This window comes from Mya arenaria, chromosome 13, assembly GCF_026914265.1.
Source record: "Mya arenaria isolate MELC-2E11 chromosome 13, ASM2691426v1".
Lineage (NCBI taxonomy): Eukaryota > Metazoa > Mollusca > Bivalvia > Myida > Myidae > Mya > Mya arenaria.
The window spans coordinates 68,599,354-68,623,960 of record NC_069134.1 but is presented as its reverse complement, the minus strand read 5'-3'; the positions used below and the strand labels follow the sequence as shown (position 1 = coordinate 68,623,960).

Sequence of the window (24,607 nt, the reverse complement as noted above, 5' to 3'; positions counted from 1 at the left end):
AGAGAAGTTACCCCCATTCGTCGTTGATGCGTTCCATCTTTGAAAACAAATGCCACACGTTTGATTGATAATGTAAAGTATACCAATATTTACCATTGACATTACCCTCCAAATTGCTTGAAAATCAGTAACTTTAAGCAGGCCGAGGTAGCTCGCTCGGAAAATCGTCATTATTGGACTCTGACTTAATTTGGTGTTTCTTTGTGCATTCGTCAAAATCGATCTACGTAAAATTATTGAACAGAACATAATGAACATCCTCCATTGTCATTGGCCCACACAAAAACGCGAACACCTTATATGTGTCGAGCTTACACAGAGCGATAGTTGATATTTGTTTGACACACAATAAACTCTTTGTAAAGTTACAGAGACCATGGCGTCGAACTCAAGCTCGAGTCAGACAAACAAGAATGATATGGACGGCCTATTGCTTTCATCATACCAATCGGCAATCAGCCCTGACGCTACGGATAATCCATTCAACGCCAGCAGCTCCATCGTCCTAGAACACCCGGGCACGCAGGGTACTCTCTCATGTGATGTACTGAAAGAGTATGGTACTTACAACTTCTTCTACAAGTATAGGTATACTTATACTTCTGTTTGATTCTAATTTATTGCAATCATGATATGAGATGAAGAATGCCTAGACTTCAAGTTAAATGTGTTAGCAGTCTCGAGGAATGACTTAATTCTAAGTGAATGTGTTAGAAGCCTCGAGGATTTACAAGACTCCAAGTAAATGTGTCAGAAGTCTCGAGGAATGACTTGACTCCAAGTAAATTTGTCAGAAGGCTCGAGTTTGACTTGACTCTTAGTTAATGTGTCAGAACCCTCGAAGATTTACTAGCCTCAAACTAAATGTGTCAGAAGTCTCGAAATGACTTGACAATTAATGAGTCTGAAGACTCGAGGAATTACAAGGCTCCAAGAAAAGGTGTCAGAAGTCTCTATTTCCACAAACATGTAATTAAGATCTCCAAAGAAATAATTGAAGTATGTTTGGTTTATGTTTTATATTGGCGTAAAAAAGTTTGAATGTTGAGAGAGATCATTCGCTGGTACGTTATAGGCGAAAGTATGGGATTCATATTTTACTCTGAAATAAAGCGTAATTAGTTTGCATGTACCTGGCATCATGATAATACCTTGACGCTCCTTTATTTTTTGTGTTTGAGCAACATGTCCATTCACTATATCTGGATGATTCAAAGGTATTTTTTAATTATTCGGTAAACCTTCGGGACATATTATATGACAATTCAACTTTCATTATATGTTAATGAAGCTCTGGTTATTAGTTATACTCTTTAACCATTTGCAAGATAAATGTAAAGTTCAATCTCACTTATATTAATATACTTTCCAATTACTCATTTCATTTTCAGTTTAAGTACATAGACACTTTTGTATAATATAATGTAATACAACATATTACCAAAATATATAAACAAGCGCATGTACTTTGATCCGAATTTCTTCAGTGTCATTTGGATTGATAATGTTCATTGAAATCTATGATATAAGTGACACTGTCAGTGACCTAAGGACCGGCACAAGCGGATTCGCATTTCACCAATCATAAAGACTATCTTACTGATCCCGATTTACCAAATAAGTACATTATGGACAAAGTACATGGCGTCATCTTACAGTCTCATTACAGACAAATACGTTTCGAACATATTGATATATTCAGTGTCTGTTATGTCTGTTTTATTTAAAAAAAAACTACATTGTAAGTATGGAAATAGCGCAAATGCTAACATAGAATATTTCTGTATGTATAAAAGTTGTTTTTCTTTACAGTAAAGAGGACATTAAACCGCTCATGTGCAAGTGCCGGGGTTTGTGTATCGAGTATAACGTGCCGGCGGACGTAGCGGAAGAGATTCAGCAGAGCTCCTACGACCCACTGTCCGAAAAGAACAAACCCGAGTTTATAGCTGTCGTCACTGTCTTCGCGGTCATCTTCGTTGTCGGTTGTATTGGTAAGGGTTGTTTTTGGCGTTTCCGTAGTACATGTGTGTTTGCGCTTGTAGATTTCTTGTTGTACTCTAGAGATACTAAGCCGAAAAGTGTTGAATTAAAAACTAAAGGTCAAAACTTCTTATTCATTGCCATCAACCGGCTAAACTCTGCTTAAGTCGATGGATACACTTGTGATAGTTGTATTTTCCTTTCATGTCCCTATCTTCGGCAAAAGTCCAAGTTTGAAAATTGGGTGCTATTTGAAGTACAATTACATGATCATTCCGCTAGGTTGCATTTATTATTTGTCTTAGTGTCCAGTGTCTAATTAAACATAGAAATTAAAATTCGTTTGATGATGCGAAATCATTCAAATTCTTTTATAATACTCGATGAGTAGGGCTGGCGCTACAACTTGGCATAATCTTTTAATATCGACGAAGTGCAATAAACTTGGCGTATTGTTTAGATTTATCGAGAAAAATGCGGTGTTTTGTAATTTCTTAGATGTAATCTCATGACAACTTGCGTCTTTGAATTAGATTGTCGCTACGACAACATTTTAGAAACATAAGTTTTATGTTATTTACGTCACAAGTACATTTTTAAACTTAAATGTAGCTCTGTTGTTTGTGCTCCTGTAAACATCCCTTTAAAGTTCACTGCGATTGATTCAATCTGACTTAATACACCACTTACTGATATTATTTCAATTTGGATAGTGAAAGCGTGATCTTTCATGGGCACAAATTATACATAACATGTGCTTATATATAATTAAATCAAGGTTTATGTGATACTAATCATTGACTGAATTGTTAAATGCAACACTGCAGTGTCATCCTGTACAGATACCTGACAGAAAATAGTGTATGACCTTTTTAAAAAAAAAACGCAGTGGTGGTATTCAATCTGTGTCTAAATGCGATATTAGAACAACGTAGCTTATCGGAGTGCAGGGAATAAATAACAGTTGACTTTAAATGTGTTGACTTCACTTGATGACCATAACATTGACATACCTCGCATATTGAATAGCGCTCTGATGTCTTTGTTCTCATTTTGGATGAAACACAATTCTCCGCGATCTATATTGTTTAGCAACCTCATTTGCTATATTCATATATGTTTGCAATATGATATAACCTACTTCATTCATATGGCATTCTTATTGAAAAAACTGTGACATTCAAGGAAAGGAAATTGAATGCTCGTCTACATACTTTGAATGGGTCCAGCTGCCAGGCAACTGCCCGTATCATACTGTTTGATTTTCTATTGTCGATGCTTCATGTACGTTCTACGGCTATTTTGACTCCTCTTTCGCGGTTTCTGCATGCTCATATCCAAATAAAGATCAAATAGAAGTTCAAAATATATCCAAAGCATAGAAACAGCAGTTTTGGGTTGAATGGTAGGTGCGAAGCTATCAACGGACTTGGTGTGAGAAAAATGTTCGGATGCAAACAAAATGGCGCATTTATATGACAAAGTATCATCAGAACAATACCGATTTTTGTACAACATTTTACAATTGTATTCGTCCAGTATGTGCCGGAAGTCACATTCTTCAATCGGCATAATAAATTTACAAATAAAAAGGTTATTGAACACATCGTGCGTAACGATACAATGTTTACAAATGAACGTGATTATTTTATCCACCATTTTTCGTCTGATATCTACATATTTCACCTTTCTTTTAAACAGTAAAAAAATATTTTACTGATAAATCTGTATAAATCACCAGAAAGCATTTAATAAAAGCATAGGTGATTTCTTTGCAGGGAACGTGTTGATCGTGTACGGGCTGTTGTTCTGGAAGAAGCACAGGACGCCAACCTTCGCCTTTATCATCAGCCTCTCCTGCTCCGACTTGCTGCTTCTGATAGTCTGCATGCCGCTGAAGGTATATTTTGAAATATTTACTGACTGTTGCATGTGTGGTTTGTTTGCGGTTATTTCCCTCGTTCAATGTCTTCTGGGCCTAAGGCTTGTGCCTCAAAGCAGGGTGTATATACTGAGCACTTTGACTACTCGTCCCTGTAGTTTTAATTGTATAATCCCCACACCAATATTGTAGCATTATGACATGTCTCCTTTTAAGATGACGGTAAAGTTTAAGCAGTTCGTGAAGTCCCATAAGTTGCAAATCAGTCACATTTCAATAGTCGTTTAACATGTGCAATTATACGGATTTTATGTTTCCTCAAGTTAATGCAAATTTTGATCAAATTTACCTTTAATGTTTTTACTTTATTTAGGATTGTTGGAATAAGAGTGAGGTTGTGCACACACCTTGGTTTAAACCCCAAGTAAAATTACATTTTACTGACCGTTCCAAGGCATTACCTAACAATCCTTGATAAACATACCTAGTTTTTTTATAAATAGTATGTATGTGCTGTGCTGCTTGTGGAGTTTTGTGCTGTTCTTCCATATTTATGCAAAAAGCTTCAGAAACAAGCTCAGTAGCAAACAGTTTAAACATAAACCCGGTTTTATGTTCTATGTCTTTGGCGTTTACCCAGAGCCATTACACCGGGCTTTTGTTTAAACTTTTTGCTACTTAGCTTGTTTCTGTAGCTTTTTGCAAAATATTAAAGGGGCTAGGCACAAGATAATCCAAAAATTGGCAATTATAGTATTTCCTCAATAAAAAACAACCTAGAATTGTCATTGCGAGCGTCCAGGAGGCTGATAATAAATCTCTTTACATGGTTAAAATAACAAACGCAACCATTATGTTTCTGTATCATCTGTGATTCCCCGTTTAAAATAGCACACATAATGGTTTATCAGTTTAAATCATATCTGTTGATGAGTACAGGTAAATATACTAACGCTATTTTTAAACTGACTGGGATTTACGTGGCGACAACCTCAGTAAATTTCGAATTGGAAAAATGGGCAAATAATGCGAAAGATGCATGTATCGTAAGCGAAGTGAAACATTTGTAAGTAAGATGCAATGCATTGTTTACAACGGTGTCAATTTATGTAAGTCTTTGCCTAGTTTTTATAAAGTATATGTGCACTGTGTTGTTTGTGGAGTTTTATGCTGCTGTACCATTGTTCTTGTTTGTATTTTTTTGTTTTTGTGTTCTTTGTCTTTGGCGTTTACCCTGTATCATTAAACGGGGTTAATGTTTAAACTTTTGGCTACTGAACTTATTTCTGTAGTTTTTCACATAAATTTTGACAATTTTCCTTTTTCTTGCTATTGTATCATATGGTGTTTAGCTCCTTTAAATGTAAATTTAGTTTTACTGAAATATAAAAAACAGCAACAAAGAGATATAAAAACTAATAAAATTCTCATCAGCAGCAGATTTCGAACTGAACTCGATTGCAAGACCACACCATTACACAACGTTAAAACACAATTCATAAGTGTACATAGGAATAAGTCAACACCGCTGATTCCATTGTGTACGTGTTTTACTCTATGTGCTTTGAACATACTTTAGAAAAAGCCATCTTTTCATCGATATTTTATAAGGTAGTAATGAGGACAAATTAAACCAGTGTTTTCTCTTTTTGCACGTAAACATCAACGCATGAACTGACCAAAGCTTAAAATTTGACCTTTCATCCAATGTTACCAACTTATCTATATAGGTAAATAAAAAGCTTGGTTTCACGAGTATGTATGTTCACACGTATCTTAAAGTAACTTTATATATGCTTGTGTTGTTTATTTTTGTTTCGTGTTAGATTTACTTTTAAATTTCGCTTAATTTAAAGAGGGACTAAACCACAACTGCTCGTGAACAGTAGAAACAATTGCATAAAACTGGTAAACTTTTTGGTAGGTCAGAGTAAGCCAAAATGATTATTGATTAGTCAATTTGTATCCAAAAATACCCTGATGATAACCTATGGACTCCATATGCACGTTTTACACATTGCTGAAGCTCAATATATTAGCGTATGCAATTTTTGGACAGAAATATATAATGACATTTGTTGTACATTGATCGGTAGCGTGTCTGCGTTCTGTAAAAGTGTTTGCGGCTAAAGTGTTCGATTTGGTTCTCCGCTTGTAGTATATGCACTACGATGCAACAGGGACACAAACCAAAACTGTTTGTGAACATTAGCTAATATAAGAGACTTTCATCTTTAAATGAACTCATACTTCTTCTAACTATTTCCCGCTTGCAGTGTATACACTACGATGCAACAGGGATACGAACCAACACTGTTATCAAATGTTAGCTTACTATAGCGACTTTCTTTTTTAGTGAACTCATACCTCTTGTATCTGTGTCCCCACGAGTTCGATCATCACTCATGTGTTCGAAATGAAGCATGCGAGTTGATACTTCTCTACTCCATATGTGTCCATATTTATATCTTTAATAGGATTTTAAAGACACTGCACTGTTAACTTGATCATTTCTTGTCACGAAATATATATCCAACTGCTTCCGATGGGTTTTTTTCTTGTCATGAACTGCTAGAGGTTGATCTATATGTGACTTCCACGCTGCATGTTTATAATTGGTGAGAGTTTCCACCCGGTTTCATTCCGTGTAGATTTAAACCTGAATTATGTCCCAGTCACAGGCGGCCCAGATAGATACGTGTAACCACGGATAGAGACGTAGTAATACGTATATTTCCGTACTTGAGCCGTACCGCAACGTAATAATCCGTATCATACCAACGCTTTGTCAAAACGTATCCAGGACTTATGATAAATGCAACGACCGCAAAATTACTTGATTTTCTTATCTAGATGAAATCTTGTCTAATTACGGAAATGTTCTCCTTGTTGTGGCGATAGTCTACATTATATCACCAGAGATTACCATAACAACAGAACAAATCTGTTTCATGTCAATCTTTGAATTAGGCGTAACGAATACATACTTTAATATTGAGAACAGGGAATGTATACATTTTCATGTTTAATTATCTAGTTGCAAGGATACAATTACGAACATTTATTGAACGAATCATGGTATACTGAGTCGACATGCAAAATGCCATTAAAACTAAATGTAATCGTATATAAACAGTTGTCATCGATATACGGGTTTGTTTACAGGTGACTGAGCACTTTTACCTCGCCTCCATTTTTACGGAAGTGACGTGTAAGCTGTCGTATTATATTCGTGACGTCATCCTTATTTGTTCTGTCCTCACCTTGACCACCATCAGTTTTGAAAGGTACAGTACATTTAAGTATACACTTTTCAATGTGTGCCATCCTGGCTGTACTAATCGCATCAGGTACAAACATTGTTTAAAGGGGCTCCCTCATGTTTTTGTAAATTGCACTTCTTTGCATGACGAGATAACGTGCAGCAAATCAGAACAAGTGTTAAAAATTAGAGACTATGGCTTGGACCCTTTAAGGAATGTTGATATATGCTCAAATTTTGTTTTTTAAGTGTACGATTTTGAAAAGCACTGTTGGCGTTAGGTTTTGTTTTTAGTTCTCTTTTTTCATTGACTGTACCGGCATGAGTTCGCATCTCTCTGAAACCGGAATATTTGTTTACACCTGAAGGGTATGTGTTAATGCAATTTCAGTTACAAAGAGTAATATAATAAGAATATAAGTGTTTTCAGATGCAAACCCAGGAAAAAAGGTACCAAAACATCAGCGAGTCCCTTTAAAACGTGCAATGGACTTATTAATTGCTACTTATTGGTATATTCAGAAGGTAAAATAAGTACTTTTAAAATAACGTTTTCTTAACATGCTTGTCTATTACTGAGCAGTCTGAGGAAGCAAGAAAAAGGGAACATTTATTTTATTCACTTGATGATTGATTGAATTATTTCTTCTTTCACTTTACGAGCATTTACTTGTTGGAGTATAGTACTGATGAAGTCTTGCTTAAAGCCTAAATTAATAGAATCATTGGAAGCATCACTGTATATCCATTTGGCAAATATTACACTAATGGAAACATAGCTGCGACAGAATCCTTGCCTCAAAACGAGGCCGAGTGTCTCCATTAGGGGGCAATTATGCCACTCCCCTACATGGACGATGCGCTTCCAACGACGTTGAATGAGCGGTGTTATTTTCACAGGAACCACAGATATTAAAACTATGACAAGGTAATAGGACAAAAAGCTTGGGTCATACATCATTTTTGACATGATACGATCCCCTGTTGCTGGGATTACAACACAAAGGGCATCTAGCATGATACTTCCGTGTTTGCTGGATGGCTTAAGTGGGTTGTCTGCCATAGGGAAAACTGTAATGCACTGCAGGATAATGATTTAGATGAGTCTAAATAATTGTTGAAGGGTAAGTCTTTACATCCCTCGTTCATGAGCCGAGACATATCAAAATATCTTATCGTAATTTATACTTTATCTTAATAGGCAAGTCATCGTTCGATGTATTACATTGCTCTGTATAAAACAAGCCAGCTAGTACATACAAGAAACACACTTAAGCATACTAAACATGCTAGGAGAGGTTGACATATCTGCACCATTGATCTCAATGTCTCCATAACACAAAGACTGGCACCTACTAATACTGTTCATGTCTCCATAACACAGATTCTGGCACCTACTATTGCTGTTTATGTCTCAATTATACCGAGACTGACACCTACTATTGCTGTTCATGTCTCCATCATACCGAGACTTGCGCCTACTATTGTTGTTAATGCAACCATTATACCGAGACTGATACCTACTATTGCTGTAAATGTATCCATGAGACACAAAACGTCACAATACAACAAATACATGGAATTTCATATACTAGCTTACTTATTAATTGATGGAGATACAGGACTTCACAGAGGGTTTAAAGAAGTGTATGTTTTCTGAACCTCTGAGTCTAAGATTTGTCGATGAAAGCAACAATAAACATATACGCCTAATCGGATGCGGCATCAACTTGTAGATAGTAAAAGACTTATAAGACATGTTTATTCATGGCTGTTAGCAGCAATGTATAAGACGATATGAAAATGAAGGTAATGTGTGTTTGCGGCTAGCGTTTGCGATTTGGTTACCCGCTTGTGGACAATGCGCTGCGATACAACCAAACAGAACAGTTTGCGGACATAAGCGACTGATAGACTTTGTTAAACTGCTGCCTTGTTAACTCTAAAAATATTTAAATATCCGTAGACGATGTTAAAACGAAATACATAGCGACCGTCGAGGAGCAAAATGGTTATTACCTTAAAAAAAACTTTAAGCTTCTTTAACAATCAGAAGATAAATGTAGTAAAACGATAAATGGCTGGAGGGTCTGGCCGTCACAAATTTCTGAAATACCTTCTGGTATTTCCTACCTCAACGGAATAGTAAATCTGCCCCTCAACTCGGATGCTGCATGCGGAGTAGCCGAAATTACCTCACTGCTGACTTGCGACACGGCCAGAAAGGCTTTTGACAAACATTGGGAAGCTTTTGAAAAGCAAAGACATGTACTGTACGGCATTCTGACGTACTTCGAAGATTGACACCTCATCAAACAGACACAACAAATACCACGGTAATAGCTTAACCAGCGAAGGACCTACAAGATTATCAATTTTCGGGTCAGAGCTTCAATCCATAACAAGGGGGTCCAACCCCGTGCCGTTTTAGGGAATCCCAACGGAAAACCTGTTAGTACTCAGTCAAGAAACATTCCGATGTACGGCCAGACGCTGAGATGACCAGCGGACGCCAGCGGGTTGCGGCAAAGGGTAGGCGGCTGACGATTGAGAACTGGACCAAGCAAAACATTAAAATGCGAGGACTAATTATATAAAATGTTTCTCTGACAAAGATGAAAAAAGAAGGAAAACATCAAATGGACACATGTGGATTAAAGAACCGAACAGCACAATATCATATAACAAGTGTAAGCAATGATAAAAATCAACTTAATACTCGGATACTCTAAAAATAAAAGCTTTTGGTTTCCTTCAGACTAGTTGGAATCACTTAAGGCAAGATTTGAATCAAGGATTATTTGACCAATAACGGATATGCGTGACTTAACCTATTAGTCTAATAAATATGAATAGTTTTGATGTCTTATTCTACCAGTTACATTAAAGGTTGTAGGTAAGGTGATTTCGTGGCAACATTAACCTTAGAAAAAGTATCTTGGAAAAACAGGAAGGAATACCTTCATAAAAACACACGACAAGAAATACGTGCTTTCAACGCAAACATTTACCATTTTCTAAACTCATGTACTCTATGTCTTTGTTCCGCTCAAAGCAATATAGTCCCAAAGACTTGACATGTTTTACGTTAAACTATGTTTGATTATCATATCTTTTTTAAACCATAAAATGAAAAAAAGCGCAAGACAAACAATGGAGATACGACATTTTGCTGCAGTTGCATTACATTGTAAATCTTCTGAATTAATTATGCACGTCATGATCTCCTCGTTTTCAGCCAAATAAATTGTGAAAACACTAATGATCGAATGTTATATTTCCGAGGAACTTGTTAAAATTACATGACAGTTTTCTCGAAAATTTAATTCTGATTTAAATGATAAAAACGTTAAAATGACGAAACAAAAATAACAGCTTTAAAATACCAGTGTATAGTTTGTTTAGTAAATACAAACTGTACAATTCTTAATGTTTATTAAACTTTTACAATATTTTTCATTTTGTATTTTTAAACGCAGGTACTATGCCATCTGTCGGCCCCTTGTGGTTCAGTATAGATGCACATGGGCGCGTGCACGGAAAATCATCCTCATCACGTGGTCCACGTCGTTTGCGCTAGCAACACCAACGATATTTATGACGGTACGTTCATCTTTAATCAGGTACGTGTTATACGCATCCACGTTCCGTTTTAAATAATGCATGTATGAGAGTAAAGTTGACTACTCATATCCATTGTATTTATTATGGCACAAATACAGGTTATTGTTTAATCACTTGTTTGGTGTAGCAAGTTATTTTCTAACCTTATGCGATCATTGGCTGTGACTAACTTTTAACTGAAAGTAGAATACTTTAAATACCTGTTAGAGGTTATTGACAATTTAACAAAAGAAAAGTTGAAGTTCTTGTCAGGGAATATGCAGTTTCGAACCTACCATTACTAACAAAAAAGTTTTAGCCATTGTCAAGGGGCATTTTCAGTGTGTTATCTACCATGGCATTAAAGAACAGGTATGTCCCTGTCAGGGGGATGTGCAGTGTCGAATCTTCCATTGTTACAAAGAACAGATTACTGCATTTGCACTGTTGAACCTACCCGTAGTAACACAAAACAGTTATGTTGTCTTCTAGTTTTTGATGATGAATTCTTCAGACAAAAAATACGGTTGACTATAGAGTCCTTACATAGTTAAACTTTCAGTCCTTTGATTTCAAGAAAAAATTGCAGATTCAAGTTATCTTTAAAACCGTCTTTGGCTGGCTGTGAATGTTCCGGCATGTGACGTCTTTTTCTTCAAATATTTTACATAGGTATTGATTTGGAAGAAAGGTTTAGCTAAAACATGTTGTTTTTATATTTTTTTAAGGTTTACTTTATTTGTTCCCTGTTTTAGTACAATGATGCTTTTTATGATGAAACTCTTGATCACACAGTAATAAACCTTTTATTTTCTAAGGCAAACTGTGTGTGGTGCTCATAGTTTCAAACAATAGCTGCATCGTATCCTTGAAAAGTTTTTGCATTAGGTACTCTGTATTATATTCCTCCGTCTGCAGATAGGGTTGAGATCCCTAATCATTGAAGAACTTGGGGTTTACCTATTAGTTTATTATTATTTGTTTTATTATTAAGTTTCCTCAACTTTATTCAAGATTGTTGGGATACGAGTGAAGTTCGTGCAAGTAAAGTGGTTAAAGTTTACATTTGACTAACCGTTCCAAGGCGGTACCTAACACTCCTTGATAAACATACCTAGTTTTTTTTTATGTAGTTTACATGCACTGTATTGTTTGTTGAGTTTTTTGCTGCTGTTCCATGTTTCTTGTGCCTTTAAACGATTTATGTTTAAATTTTTGACTACTGAGCTTGTTTCTGTAGTTTTTCACATAAATATTTAACCTATCCGTAATAACACAATAGTTCATGTCCCTTTGAAGGGGCATTTTCAGTGTTGAACCTACCAATGCTAACACAAAACCGTTGATTTCCCTGTGAAGGGGCATTTGCAGTGTTGAATCTACCCCTACTAACACAAAACAGTTGATGTCCCTGTCAGGGGGCATTTGCAGTGTTCAACCTACCAATGCTAACAAAGAACAGTTGAAGTCCCTGTTAAGGGGCATTTGTATTGTGGAACTTACCATTTCTATCAGAGAACTGTTGAAGACCTTGTCAAGGAGCATTTGCAGTGTGTCATTGACCTTTGCTTACAAAGACCATTTGAAGTCCTTGTCAGGGGCATTTGCAGTGTTCAACCTACCAATGCTAACAAGGAACAGTTGACGTCCCTGTTAAGGGGCATTTGTATTGTGGAACTTATCATTTCTAACAGAGAACTGTTGAAGACTTTGTCAAGAGGCATTTGCAGTGTGTCATTGACCTTTGCTTAGAAAGACCATTTGAAGTCCTTGTCAGGGGCATTTTCAGTGTTCAACCTACCAGTGCTAACAAAGAACAGTTGACGTCCCTGTTAAGGGGCATTTGTATTGTGGAACTTATCATTGCTAACAGAGAACTGTTCAAGACCTTGTCAAGGGGCATTTACAGTGTGTCATTGACCTTTGCTTACAAAGACCATTTGAAGTCCTTGTCAGAGGTATTTGCAGTGTTCAACATACCAATGCTAACAAAGAACAGTTGAAGTCCCTGTTAAGGGGCATTTGTATTGTGGAACTTATCATTGCTAACAGAGAACTGTTGAAGAACTTGTCAAGGGGCATTTGCAGAGCGTCATTGACCTTTGCTCACAAAGACCATTTAAAGACCCTTTCAACGGACATTGGAAGTGCTTTACTTACCATTGCTAACAAAGAACAGTTGAAGTCCCTGTCGACGGGGTATTGGCAATGTTTCACCTACCAATGCTGACAAAGAACAGTCCTTGTCATGGGGCATTTGCAGTGTTTCACCTACTATTGCTAACAAATAACAGTTAAAGTCTCTCACAGGAAACGTTGACAGCTTGCCACCTAACATTCCTAACAAAGAACGATATTTTTAAACTGGAGACTCTTATTTTATAAAAAAAATAATTTTATTTTATGTAAAAAACGCAAATAATTTCACTTTAACGCCAGTTCACCCTTTTCTCCGCCAACGCAAATTTGCTCAAACAAGATAACCCTGATATTAAATTAAGGTAGTGTGATTTTATTTAAGTTAAATGAAAAACAGAAACATGTGCATTTTTGCATTAAAGTTAAAATAAGTTGACACAGTCTTGCAGAAAAGATGGTTTCAAGTATAAATATTGGAAAAGTCATAGCCTGTGGAAGTCTGTAAATTTGTTGTGTTTAGCCGATGACGACGTGACCTTATGGTTAGATTATTCAACAACACTTTGTATTTGATTGTAATACAGCTTCCATGTCCTTGCTTTTCAATTAGGTCTGTTTTTAAGTTAAAATCCAGATCAGTCTCTATATGTTTCATACATATAGTACAAAAATCTGTGGCACGAGCCCACTTGCAAACGGTAACCGGACGTAAGACACCTTTTTTTCAAACAGTGCCAGCTACCCTTAATTGTGCTTTAGAAATCTCATATTTGGCTCAGTAATGTCATTTGATTCAGTAGTACGTAAGCTTGTGAAATGGTTTGTTAATGTTGTGGTATGTTTTATTTGTATACCGTTTTCTAAAAGTATGCCGGAATACGAAACTGCTAGCTTTAAAAACACAGTATGGACGTATCCAAGTTTGATAATCTTAGTGCGCCATATTTTCTTTATTTCACACAGTTCCGACAGTGTGAACAGGTTTGCGCACAAAAAGGTAAAGGAGTAGGATATCGACGCTTTTGCGCCTACACTACCTCGTCAATTAATGGTAGCCAATATCCATTTTCAGAATTGTGTTCGTTCTCAATGTACAGTATTTTATATGTGTTCAAAAGTTCATTTGAGTTAATATTTCTAAGTCAATATCATTTTGCATTTCACTGTTGAAGAGCGGTCCAAGATATGGAAGAGTATTACGTAATTTGTAATGCATGCCTGTCTCCTGTCTTCTGATCGACGTATGTATGTTATCAGAAACATGTCTTAATGGTTGGTTTATGTGTCTTTACTATAGAAGTAACTTCTGTCCCATATATTCCATTCTTTGTAGTGAAGACGTAAAATCTCATTAAAGCCATAAATTCAAATGATCTGCATTCGCGCAAGCAAGCAAGATCAAGTACTTTTGTGATATTGCACGTCAAAAATACGATTCTGAAATGGTTTTAAAAACTTCTTTTTGTATATCATTTTAAAGACAAAAGCATGTAACTGAGGATAACGGTATTTCGCCTGAATTGTATGTTCTCTGTCTATAATTGGAATTTCTCAACTACTACAAAACGAAGGGTCGTATGGTCTCTGTCCATTTGTCCGCCTTTACCTCGAGTTATGATGTCTGCGATCGTGTTATGGTAAGACATCGTCTCATACTGTTGAAAGGCAAATAATTAAACGGTTTCACAATATGGATATATCGATATAAATGTGCATCATTTACCTCTTATGTTTTGAGAGAAAACGTCTCTTTTATATACGGCGATGCATTTTGACTGAATTTAATAACATGCAATAGCATATACACATTTGAATACATATACAGGGGATGCACATATGAACAAAGGATTATAATTATTTTTTTAACTAATAGTTTAGTTACTTTATTTACACCGAGGATTTAGTTGTCTTTTAAATTCTTTTATAGTTATTGGTTAAATGCGATGCAGTAAAGACCTTCCCACTGATATAGTTTTGTTGGAATAAATATTTGCTTTTAAGCATTGGTTAAAACTATAAAACTATTAATATTATGTAGTTTGTGAATTTGACCAAGAATGTGTTGTATTCTGTAGGATTCGACTTATCTGTGTGTGTCGCTGTATTTTCATTAAACTAATATTGATCACAAGAAGGAATGAGAAAGATTTTTTTCTATAAAATACATTTTCCTTACTCGCATGTTCTTAACAGGTTGACCCAATTGAGACCTCCAGATAATCTCATCACGTGCTAAAGATATAAAAAAGCAAATTACTTGTTTTGTTTCCCCGTTAATCGTATTGTCTTCGTTTTTTTCACATATCGTAAATATTCGTATCTAGAATGAAATATTCAAACATTGCCTAATTCATAAGCAGTGAGAGTGAAACGAATCAATAGCTTTTTCTTTTACTGTATCAATTACTTTCACATAAATGTGGATCCAGAAGTGGGTAGGGGTGGGGAGGGATGGGGTTGGGCGAACGAGTCACTCGCCCTACCTAAAGAAAATGTCAAAATGATTTTTGACGACAATAAGGTAGAAAGAATATGCACAGAATACACCAATATACACTACTGTAGATTTACATAAGCATGTTTTTGCTTTGTTGATGATCCCAAACCCCACTCTTACATTAACTTTTAATCCTACATTTTTCAGTTGCCCCCCCCCCCCCTGAAAACCAACTCACAGTCCCACTCCTGTGCAATAAAGACAGAAAGTTACATCAAGCTATTGATTTAAAGCTATCTCTCATGAGATGTTACAGAAGAAAACATCTTTAAGATAAATTTCTTTTGAATACTTGATAGACCTGGACTTCCTGTTGTTTTGTATCATTACCAAATTCATATCCCTTAGTTCCTTTCGTCCGTCAAGGGAATGCTTTCAGCAAAGATACAGCTTTATTTTAGATAAAATACGTAGATATCATTTGGCCACCACCACATTTTAAATTAAGTCGGTATTACAATGCCAAGATTTTAGACGTCGAGACTATGAATTTATGCTCAAGTAGATTTTCCAGAATATGTTTATGTTAACAACAGTTAGTGTGTAAGTCAAAATCGTTTCGACCTAGCGATATAAAAGCTTAACCGTAAGCACATCCCTGTTGCGGGGTTTGTCGGGCGGAACATTGAACTCTCCTCCCTCTTCAATTATTTTTCAAAGCAACTTGCACTTTAATAGTTGATATAAGTCTGCCAATTGGCCGTGTCATTTCACATTAATGTTCTACTGTTTGTGTACGCCTTATGTATTATCTACAGAGTAAAACTTTGTCTCCTATTTTATTTTGTATGTACTTAAACGATATCAAAGAACATTTTATGCTCATGCCTGATAGTGTTAATAAAGAAACGTTACAAATATTTCTCTTGTTGAATGTAGATGATATTTTTATTTTATTTTATCAGAATCTGAAAGTGATTAACACAAAGGGTTAGTGCTACTTGCAGCCTTTTGTAACAGATCAAAAGTTAGTGTCAATTTCAACAAAAAAAGAATATGTCTTTAAAAAGAAAGAAATGTCAAGATAAATATAACACATTTGTTTCATCGACAGGAATTGGAGGTTGTGAAAAATACCATTTTAGGAAAAGTATCCAAAACCGTTTGCTATTTAAGAAAAACGTATGGAACTCCAGTTGGCCAAGCTCTAAGGTTATATACAAATATAGTGCAGCCTTCCTGGTATATTAGTCTGTCACCATTTGTCTTTTTTACAAACTAATAGATCGTGTTAAATTATGGTTGTGAAGTTTGGGGGTTACAAGGTAGTATTAAGCTAGAGAGAGTTTATTTGAAGTTTTGTAAATATATCTTTTGTTTTAGAAGTTCATTAATGGAGAACTCTGTAAAACAACTTTATTTACAAGAAGAGTTTAATATTTTATAATAAATACTGGAAGAACATTTTACAATGTGATGCGGCTATGTTAAAGCGGTTGATAAACTATTGTATAGAGATTTAGAAGGATTGCAAATTGCGGCAATATTATGACCACCGATATTTTGACATGTTTGTAAATATATTATTAGTTTCCATCTGATGTATGCTTATGGGCTAATGTCTTTATGCATTGAAACTAAACTATTTGAAACAAACACTAAACTATATTATTATTTTCTACTTTCGTTAAACCAAGCCAAACACATATAGCCTTCGAATGTTACAGAGCGAAGCAAAACTTAATAACGTCCATAATTTTCTTTCAAGAAAAAAATATGTCATCTTGGAATCCTTTTTTTCAACACAAGAGATCATTTACATCCTGTTTGTCAAAAGGTATAGAGATAGTCTTCCAATTTAGTTAACCATTTGCCAAGAATCTGACAGTAATAACAGTTGGAAACATTTCAATCCCGAGGTTCCGTTAATGGATATTCAATAAGACCAAAATATGTTTTTGTTTCCACTAACAAGGCCGAAAAATAGTGTTATAGGTAGGAAATTTTGTTGTTGTTGAAAAATTTAAATATCAAATGGTCGGTCGGGTAAGTGGACATAAACGATGATAGTTTTACTATTTGTGTAGTTGTTTATTATTTTTCTGATAATTGCTTTGACATCATATTAAGTTTGTAATAAATAGTTCGAACATGTTGTGTTAAATCTAAATGATTTGAAAGGGCGGAGCGAGTGAAGTGTATTATTGCATATACAATTAAGATTCCTAGAGTAAAGTCCTTAGGTTTAACTGCTTAATTGAATTTACTATGCGATCTACTTGCAGCGTAGTTAAATGTCAAAAATTCTGAAGTTTTAAACCGTCCATTACATCGGAGGTTGTTTCGGTGAATAGCTGGCGTGTACCTATTATTCCAAAACATGCGAGTATAAAATGCAGCTAACGACTCGTGAACGATGCGGAAGTACGTATACTAAGTGAACAACGGGCGGCCTTCATATTCAATCAAAAACGGCTGATGTATAGTCAATATGTCGCCGCTTGTCCGCCAACCTTTTTTACTGAAAAAAATCTCCTGTGAGTGTTCTTCAGTTTCCTCAGGTGATAATATTTAATAATTCTTTCGAAAGTAAGTAGAATAGTATTAAACTGTAGTGGGTTGTCATACCAACGGCAAGTGATAATGTATATGCGAACTGTTCTAATATATTTACAGACAGTTTCCATTGCGAATTATCAGAAACATGGATGGCAAAGGGTATGCCCGTTTTTAGACTGTAGGCTGCTAGGCCTGCAGACTTTTGTAACCGTAAATCTATCATCCGCAGATCGACATAACATTTTTAACATTTAACGAATTAACGCTGATAGAACGATCTTTTTCATATTTTATTTTGCAGTACATTTCTGCTCTTATAGCTACGGAGAACTGCGTTCTGCATGTGTTTATTAGTTCGCGCCCAGAATGGTGTCCATAATAAAGATCCAATTCATAAATTGTTCATAAATTGCAAATATTGTTCTTGATATTTTCCACGTGGCACGATATAAATTGAAGTACAGTGTGTTTTATAAAAATTTATACTTTAATTGATAACGACGTCTTAAATTATAACGGCCCTGAATATTGTTTGTTGAAAATATTGCATTTAAATACTAATTTCCACGAATAGATGGAGGTTAAATGGTTCAATAAAATGTCCAATATGTTTCTAAACAGCGAACATTGGAGTTTTAGAAAAGAAGCATTAAGCGTAATTGTTTCTTTTGCAAATGTCATTCGAAAGAACAGATTCCAGAGTTTCCCCACATATAGTATTGTCTTTTTTATATCCCCGTTCTATTTTTGCACAACAGTAAAGTGTGTTCACAAAAACAAATACAATCGTAACAGTATTATCAACAATATTGCCTTTTGAACATATGTAACCTAACCTGTTATCATTGAAGTAAATGAAACATTTTTGGGTGTTCTGCATGCGTAGTTTTCTTCTATTTTTTTGCACCGACTTTTTTCTTGTGTATATATATTTGTGTTTACTTTTTGTCCGCGGCCTGGGATATAGATTCTACCGGTTAAAAATATAATCTGGGTCATTGGATTCGGAGAGGCTAATTCCCCGGAAATATACCGGGGTAACTTGTTAAACCCCGGAAAAATGGGTTATATTGAAAATGCATTGTAATGCTCATTTTGCGTAAGATATCTAACCAAAATGTTTTAAATGAAATAATAACATTTCATTTTATCATTATTTTTTTTTTGTGATTGCAATTCATTCATTATTATATTTTGTATGTTTAGAAAGCCCTAACAGGACATATTTTTATATAAATAGTTAGTTACTTACTTACACAAATAAATGGTTATGCGACTGTGTTGCATCAAACCATACGCGGACCGTTTATCAAATATGATATGTCAAAAGAATGGCTATCAGAAATGAACGCCAAATCTACATAATTTCGAATATTTGATACCTCTTAGATTCAATCAAAGAGGGCTCCAATCGAGTTATTAATAACGTGAATTGAATAAGAGACCTCTCCAAATCATTTGAATAGCTTTAAAATTCAATTGAATATAGCTCTAAAACCACTGCATTGAAGGTCTCTTAATTTGAATTGTAGAGCTCACCAAGTCAATTAGAGACCTCTTTAATTGAATTGAAGGTATATCCACATTTTTTTATTTTTATATTGTTGGGTTTCTATGAAACCGAATTTGTGATCTCAACAAGTGAATTATAGAGCTCATTCATATAATAATAGGCCTCTTGGAATCAATCGAAGACCACCTCAAGTCACCTCAGGGGTCTCTAATAATGTGTTGCTATCATTAAAGAATTCAATTCTTGCCATCATTATTCAAATTTGATCTCTCTTCAATTGATTTGAACAGCTCTTTTATTTAATTTGTAAGAGCAATAATTGAATTTTTGTTAGCAATTTTATAATTATAAAATGATAGCAAAAAAATAATAAGACACGTCTTCAAATCAATTAAAAAGGTCGCAATTAACTTGAAGAGACATTTTATAACATTTAAAGAGGTCTCTAATTATTTAAATCGCTCTTTTTATGTCTATGGGCTACTCAAGATTACTATTTTATGTAGTTTAAACGCTGTTTCCTCCATTAAATGTGAAAGAAAAATAAAGGGTTGAAATCCAGTATTCATTATAATTTGTCAATTTGAGTTGTCTTCTGCGTTACCAACCGACAATACCACGTGATAAATTGCGTCATAAATGCTTCATCGAAAGGCAATTTGTAAGGCAAAGATAACTTTTCAATTCATTAACCGTTTTTAATGAAACATAGCGCAGTCAACGCCGCTTACATAGCCCCGCATTTGGTCTTTTACTAGATTATGTTTGAGAGTTTAGTTTCTTAAAACACTTCGACAAACCTTTTTACAAAACCTCCGCCTGATGGAGCACTGTCAAAGCGTTATTTTGGAGACAGGTTTGTCGAAGTATTACTATTCACCTAATCAAACCAAGGTAATTGAAGAAGGCAGGGCACTTTAAGCGGCATATACTGCCATTTGTTCCATTTAAAATGGTGAAGATAAAGAAAAGTTGTCTTTGTTTTAAGTCTTCATCCGAAGCAAAATGCTGCCTTCCGACGTAGCATTTATGGCGTAATGTATCACGTGGTATACACACTGTATCTTAAAACATAGAAATGCATTTTGCGATAAAATACTAAACATGTTTTGCCATTATACTCAGATGACCGTATAAATTGTAAAATCTAAAGCCTAGATTAGTTAAAAATAATTCAAAAACATGCTACATATTTCCTTGTACTCTGTTAGTGGTGTTGTATTTACCAGGATTCTGTCTTTGTCAGGAATTGACTTGGCATTCACTTTGTTTAAGATTTTCAATCTATGTGTTTAGGTTCACAAGTATGCGATTTATCGTCATCAAGACAATATAGCTTATGCTGTATGTTGAAATTTATGAAATGAGGAGTATTTATCAAAGTTGACGTGATGCATGAAGTTTCATCCGTGTAGTTAATTGTTATTTGTTTATTTAAGGAGTGATGCATATCTCCGTGCGTCAATGCATTATAAACCCTGTGGCGCTATCTTGCAATTGCTATTTTGGCTTGGGCATTCAAGATCGAACGAATCCAACCAAAACGAATTAAAATCCTTAAAAACGTCATTGGACCGATGGTTTAGGACTTTAAGAACGTTGATAACGTTATCGTTGTTAACTTTCTAATCTTCACCGCTCTGAAAGTTTCATGAATACGTGATCTGAAGTATTACTAACAATCTTTGAGACAGCTATTTTATCTATACTTGTTCTATTTAAATAGTTTTATCATCAGATCATCAATTTCTTGAGGCTGATATGTTGACAACGATCTTGTATTTTATTGTATGTCTTGACCCTGCTTACACATATATGGATACATGCATTTTATATTGTATCGTTTCAGAAGTACTTCAAACCTGATGTGTTCATCTACTGGGAGTGCCGGCCGCTATCCAAGAACGAGCTCTATCAGGCACTCTTCTTCGGCTACCTGATCGGCGTGTTGTTCGTACTTCCAGCGCTCATCATGCTGGCAACGTACGGCCTCAGCTGTCGTGGGCTCTGGCGCTCAACCCTCGCGTCACGAACACTTCAAGGCGTCAAAAGGTAGTCAGTATAGGATGTTGAATTACACTGCTAGGTAGTCGATCTGTGTCAGATGTTGAATTACACTGCTAGGTAGTCGATCTGTGTCAGATGTTGCATTACACTGCTAGGTAGTCGATCTGTGTCAGATGTTGCATTACACTGCTAGGTAGTCGATCTGTGTCAGATGTTGCATTACACTGCTAGGTAGTCGATCTGTGTCAGATGTTGAATTACACTGCTAGGTAGTCGATCTGTGTGGCACGTTGCTCTACACTGCTAGGTAGTCGATCTGTGTCAGATGTTGAATTACACTGCTAGGTAGTCGATCTGTGTCAGATGTTGAATTACACTGCTAGGTAGTCGATCTATGTCAGATGTTGCATTACACTGCTAGGTAGTCGATCTGTGTCAGATGTTGAATTACACTGCTAGGTAGTCGATCTGTGTCAGATGTTGAATTACACTGCTAGGTAGTCGATCTGTGTCAGATGTTGAATTACACTGCTAGGTAGTCGATCTGTGTCAGATGTTGAATTACACTGCTAGGTAGTCGATCTGTGTCGCATGTTGCTCTACACTGCTAGGTAGTCGATCTGTGTCAGATGTTGAATTACACTGCTAGGTAGTCGATCTGTGTCAGATGTTGCATAACATTTTAGGTAGCAAGCGTGGCATGTTGCTCTACACTGTTAGGTAGCCTGTATCGTATGTTGCATTACACTGCTAGGTAATCAGTCTCGGATGTTGCATTACACTGTTCGGTAGTCGGTAAAGGATGTTGCATAACATTTTAGGTAGCAAATGTCGCATGTTGCTCTACACTGTTAGGTAGTCAATGTCGGATGTTGCATAACAGTGTTCGGTTGTCGGTAAAGGATGTTGCATGACACTGTTCGGTAGTCGGTATAATTATGTTGTTGCATGACACTGTTCGGTAGTCGGTATAATTATGTTGTTGCATTACACTGTTCGGTAGTCGGTGTCAGATGTTGCATTACCTTGTTCGGTAGTCGGTGTCAGATGTTGCATTACCTTGTTCGGTAGTCGGTGTCAGATGTTGCATTACACTGTTCGGTAGTCGGTGTCAGATTTTGCATTACATTGTTAGGTAGTTAGTGTAGGATGTTGCATTGAACTTGTAGGTAGTCGTTGTCGAATGTTGCAATACACAGTTTGGTATTCGGTGTCGTATGTTGCATTGCACCTTTAGACAGTCAGTGTCGCCTGTTGAATTACAAGGTTTTCACTGTTACATGATGCTATACACTGTTATGTCGCCAATGTCGTATGTTGCATTCCACTGTTTTGTAGTTAGTGTCTTATGTTGCATTACACTGTTAGGTAGTCATAATCGCATGTTGAATTCAACTGTTAGGTAGTCAGTGTCGTATGTTGCATTTTACTGTTAGGCAGTCAGTGTCGTTTGTTGCAATTATGTGTTTGCGGGCGGATATTGAAGAAATTTACTTTTGTAGCTATGAGAGTTACTGTACCTTGATTTGTTAACAGGGAAACTTACGTCAAGTGCGGTAACGGTCGTCATTCCATAAACACCAAGACGTCACCACGAGAGGATGACATCACATCGAGACGTCGTGTATGTGATTCATATTGTTTAATTAGCATCTAAGCAACGGGTTTTATTTTGGCAAAGATATGTCCATATTTAATTTTATTTCCAAACATTACCAATTTCTCAAAAAAGGTTGTATGTTTCATATTCAAACACGTTCTCACTACGTTCCGTTAATTTATTTTTCTTTATTTCACCTCTGCATCCAGGTTATCAAGGCGCTTATCCTGATCGTGATCGTGTTTATCGTCTGCTGGGGCGCGCGACTCACGGTCCAAGCGATGAACGCTAACAACATGGCAGCCCGGCGCGGCTCCCTACAGCCGCTCATCACGGAGGCCCTGACGTATCTCAGTAGTGCCCTGAATCCCTTCCTGTTCATGGCAATGTCTTCGTGAGTTGTCACCCTTTGTCATGTATTTTGTAGTAAGAGTACCTAAATGTACAAGTTAAAGTATAAAATTGAACATGAATAATTCGTCACTAATCCTACAGCGGTGCATTCACAACTAAAGATGAAAATGATTGACAAAGATAAGCATACCTTCTTTCTTTTCATCAAGGGGGAGGACTTAATTTCGTTTCATGCAAACATTAAGTGAGAAAAATGTTTCATGGCAAACAAAATGGCGAATTTAAAATGAAAAGTATAGAATCATGTACCAACTTTTGCCTGGTAAGTGGATTTTTAAGATGTATGCGTCCAGTATGTGGCGAAAAACATATTCTTCGATCGACATCTTGGTTTGGTATCATAACTTTAAACATAAAAAAGTTATTGAACAGATTGTGGCTTAAGACGCAGTATTTGCAAATAAACGTGTTGATTTTATCCACATTTTTTCGTATTTTCGCAAATATGGCATATCTGTTCATGTTGTAACTGTGCTTGCATGGATGTATTCCTATTTTCCAAACTTCATGGTTATAACTCGACTGTACACGTTTCCTGGCCGATTTTTGTACAGGTAAATGTTGAATCTGAGCTTACCTTTCAGATACCTTCTACTAAATTGTAGGCTCGCTGATATCGCGTAAATCACCTTCATACCATACATGATATGTTAAACGTGTAAGTACGCATACCCGGCTGACGTAGTCCACAAAGAGAAGTCCACACGTACACGTGTCCGTACAAGTAGGAGTTTCCAACATATTGAATGTTACTCATTGTCGTAAAGACCCTGATATCTATTTAAGATTATAACCAATGCATATTTTGTCGCGTAATGCGACTCAAATTTTGAGTAAACTCGGAATCTTTGTCTTTATGTTCAAAGTTAAGTTAAGAGTTTAGTTGGACACTTAGGGTTCTCCGTAGTGTTACGCTTCAATTTTATATGCCATCGAGAGGTGTCTCCTTTAAAAATCAAGGCGTTGGCTTGTCCTTTTAACTTCTTTGATATTTTTACAATATAATAAATATGTATAAGTTTATACTTGTTACATATTTCAGGCAGTTTTGTCCGAGGTCCCGCTGCTGCTGCCGCCTGATCCGCGGGGGGAGGGGACCGAGGGCTAGCGCCGGTGGCTCCACTATCAAGAGCTCTTCCGGTTCAACGGCCACGGGCATCGCCTCTAACATTGCCGCTCATCTGGATGAAAGCTCCTCCTGTATTTGA

At 36.1% G+C, this 24,607-nt stretch overlaps 1 protein-coding gene across 1 annotated transcript; it reads left to right on the top strand.

Annotated features, from left to right (window-relative positions):
* Positions 1-376: 376 nt before the first annotated feature.
* On the top strand, positions 377-24,607 carry LOC128215503 (QRFP-like peptide receptor). Its single transcript, XM_052922186.1, has 9 exons — positions 377-588; positions 1,813-1,994; positions 3,762-3,883; positions 7,031-7,152; positions 10,607-10,730; positions 21,228-21,430; positions 22,922-23,009; positions 23,195-23,379; positions 24,442-24,607. The coding sequence occupies exons 1-9, from the start codon at positions 377-379 to the stop codon at positions 24,605-24,607; spliced, it is 1,404 nt and encodes a 467-aa protein (XP_052778146.1).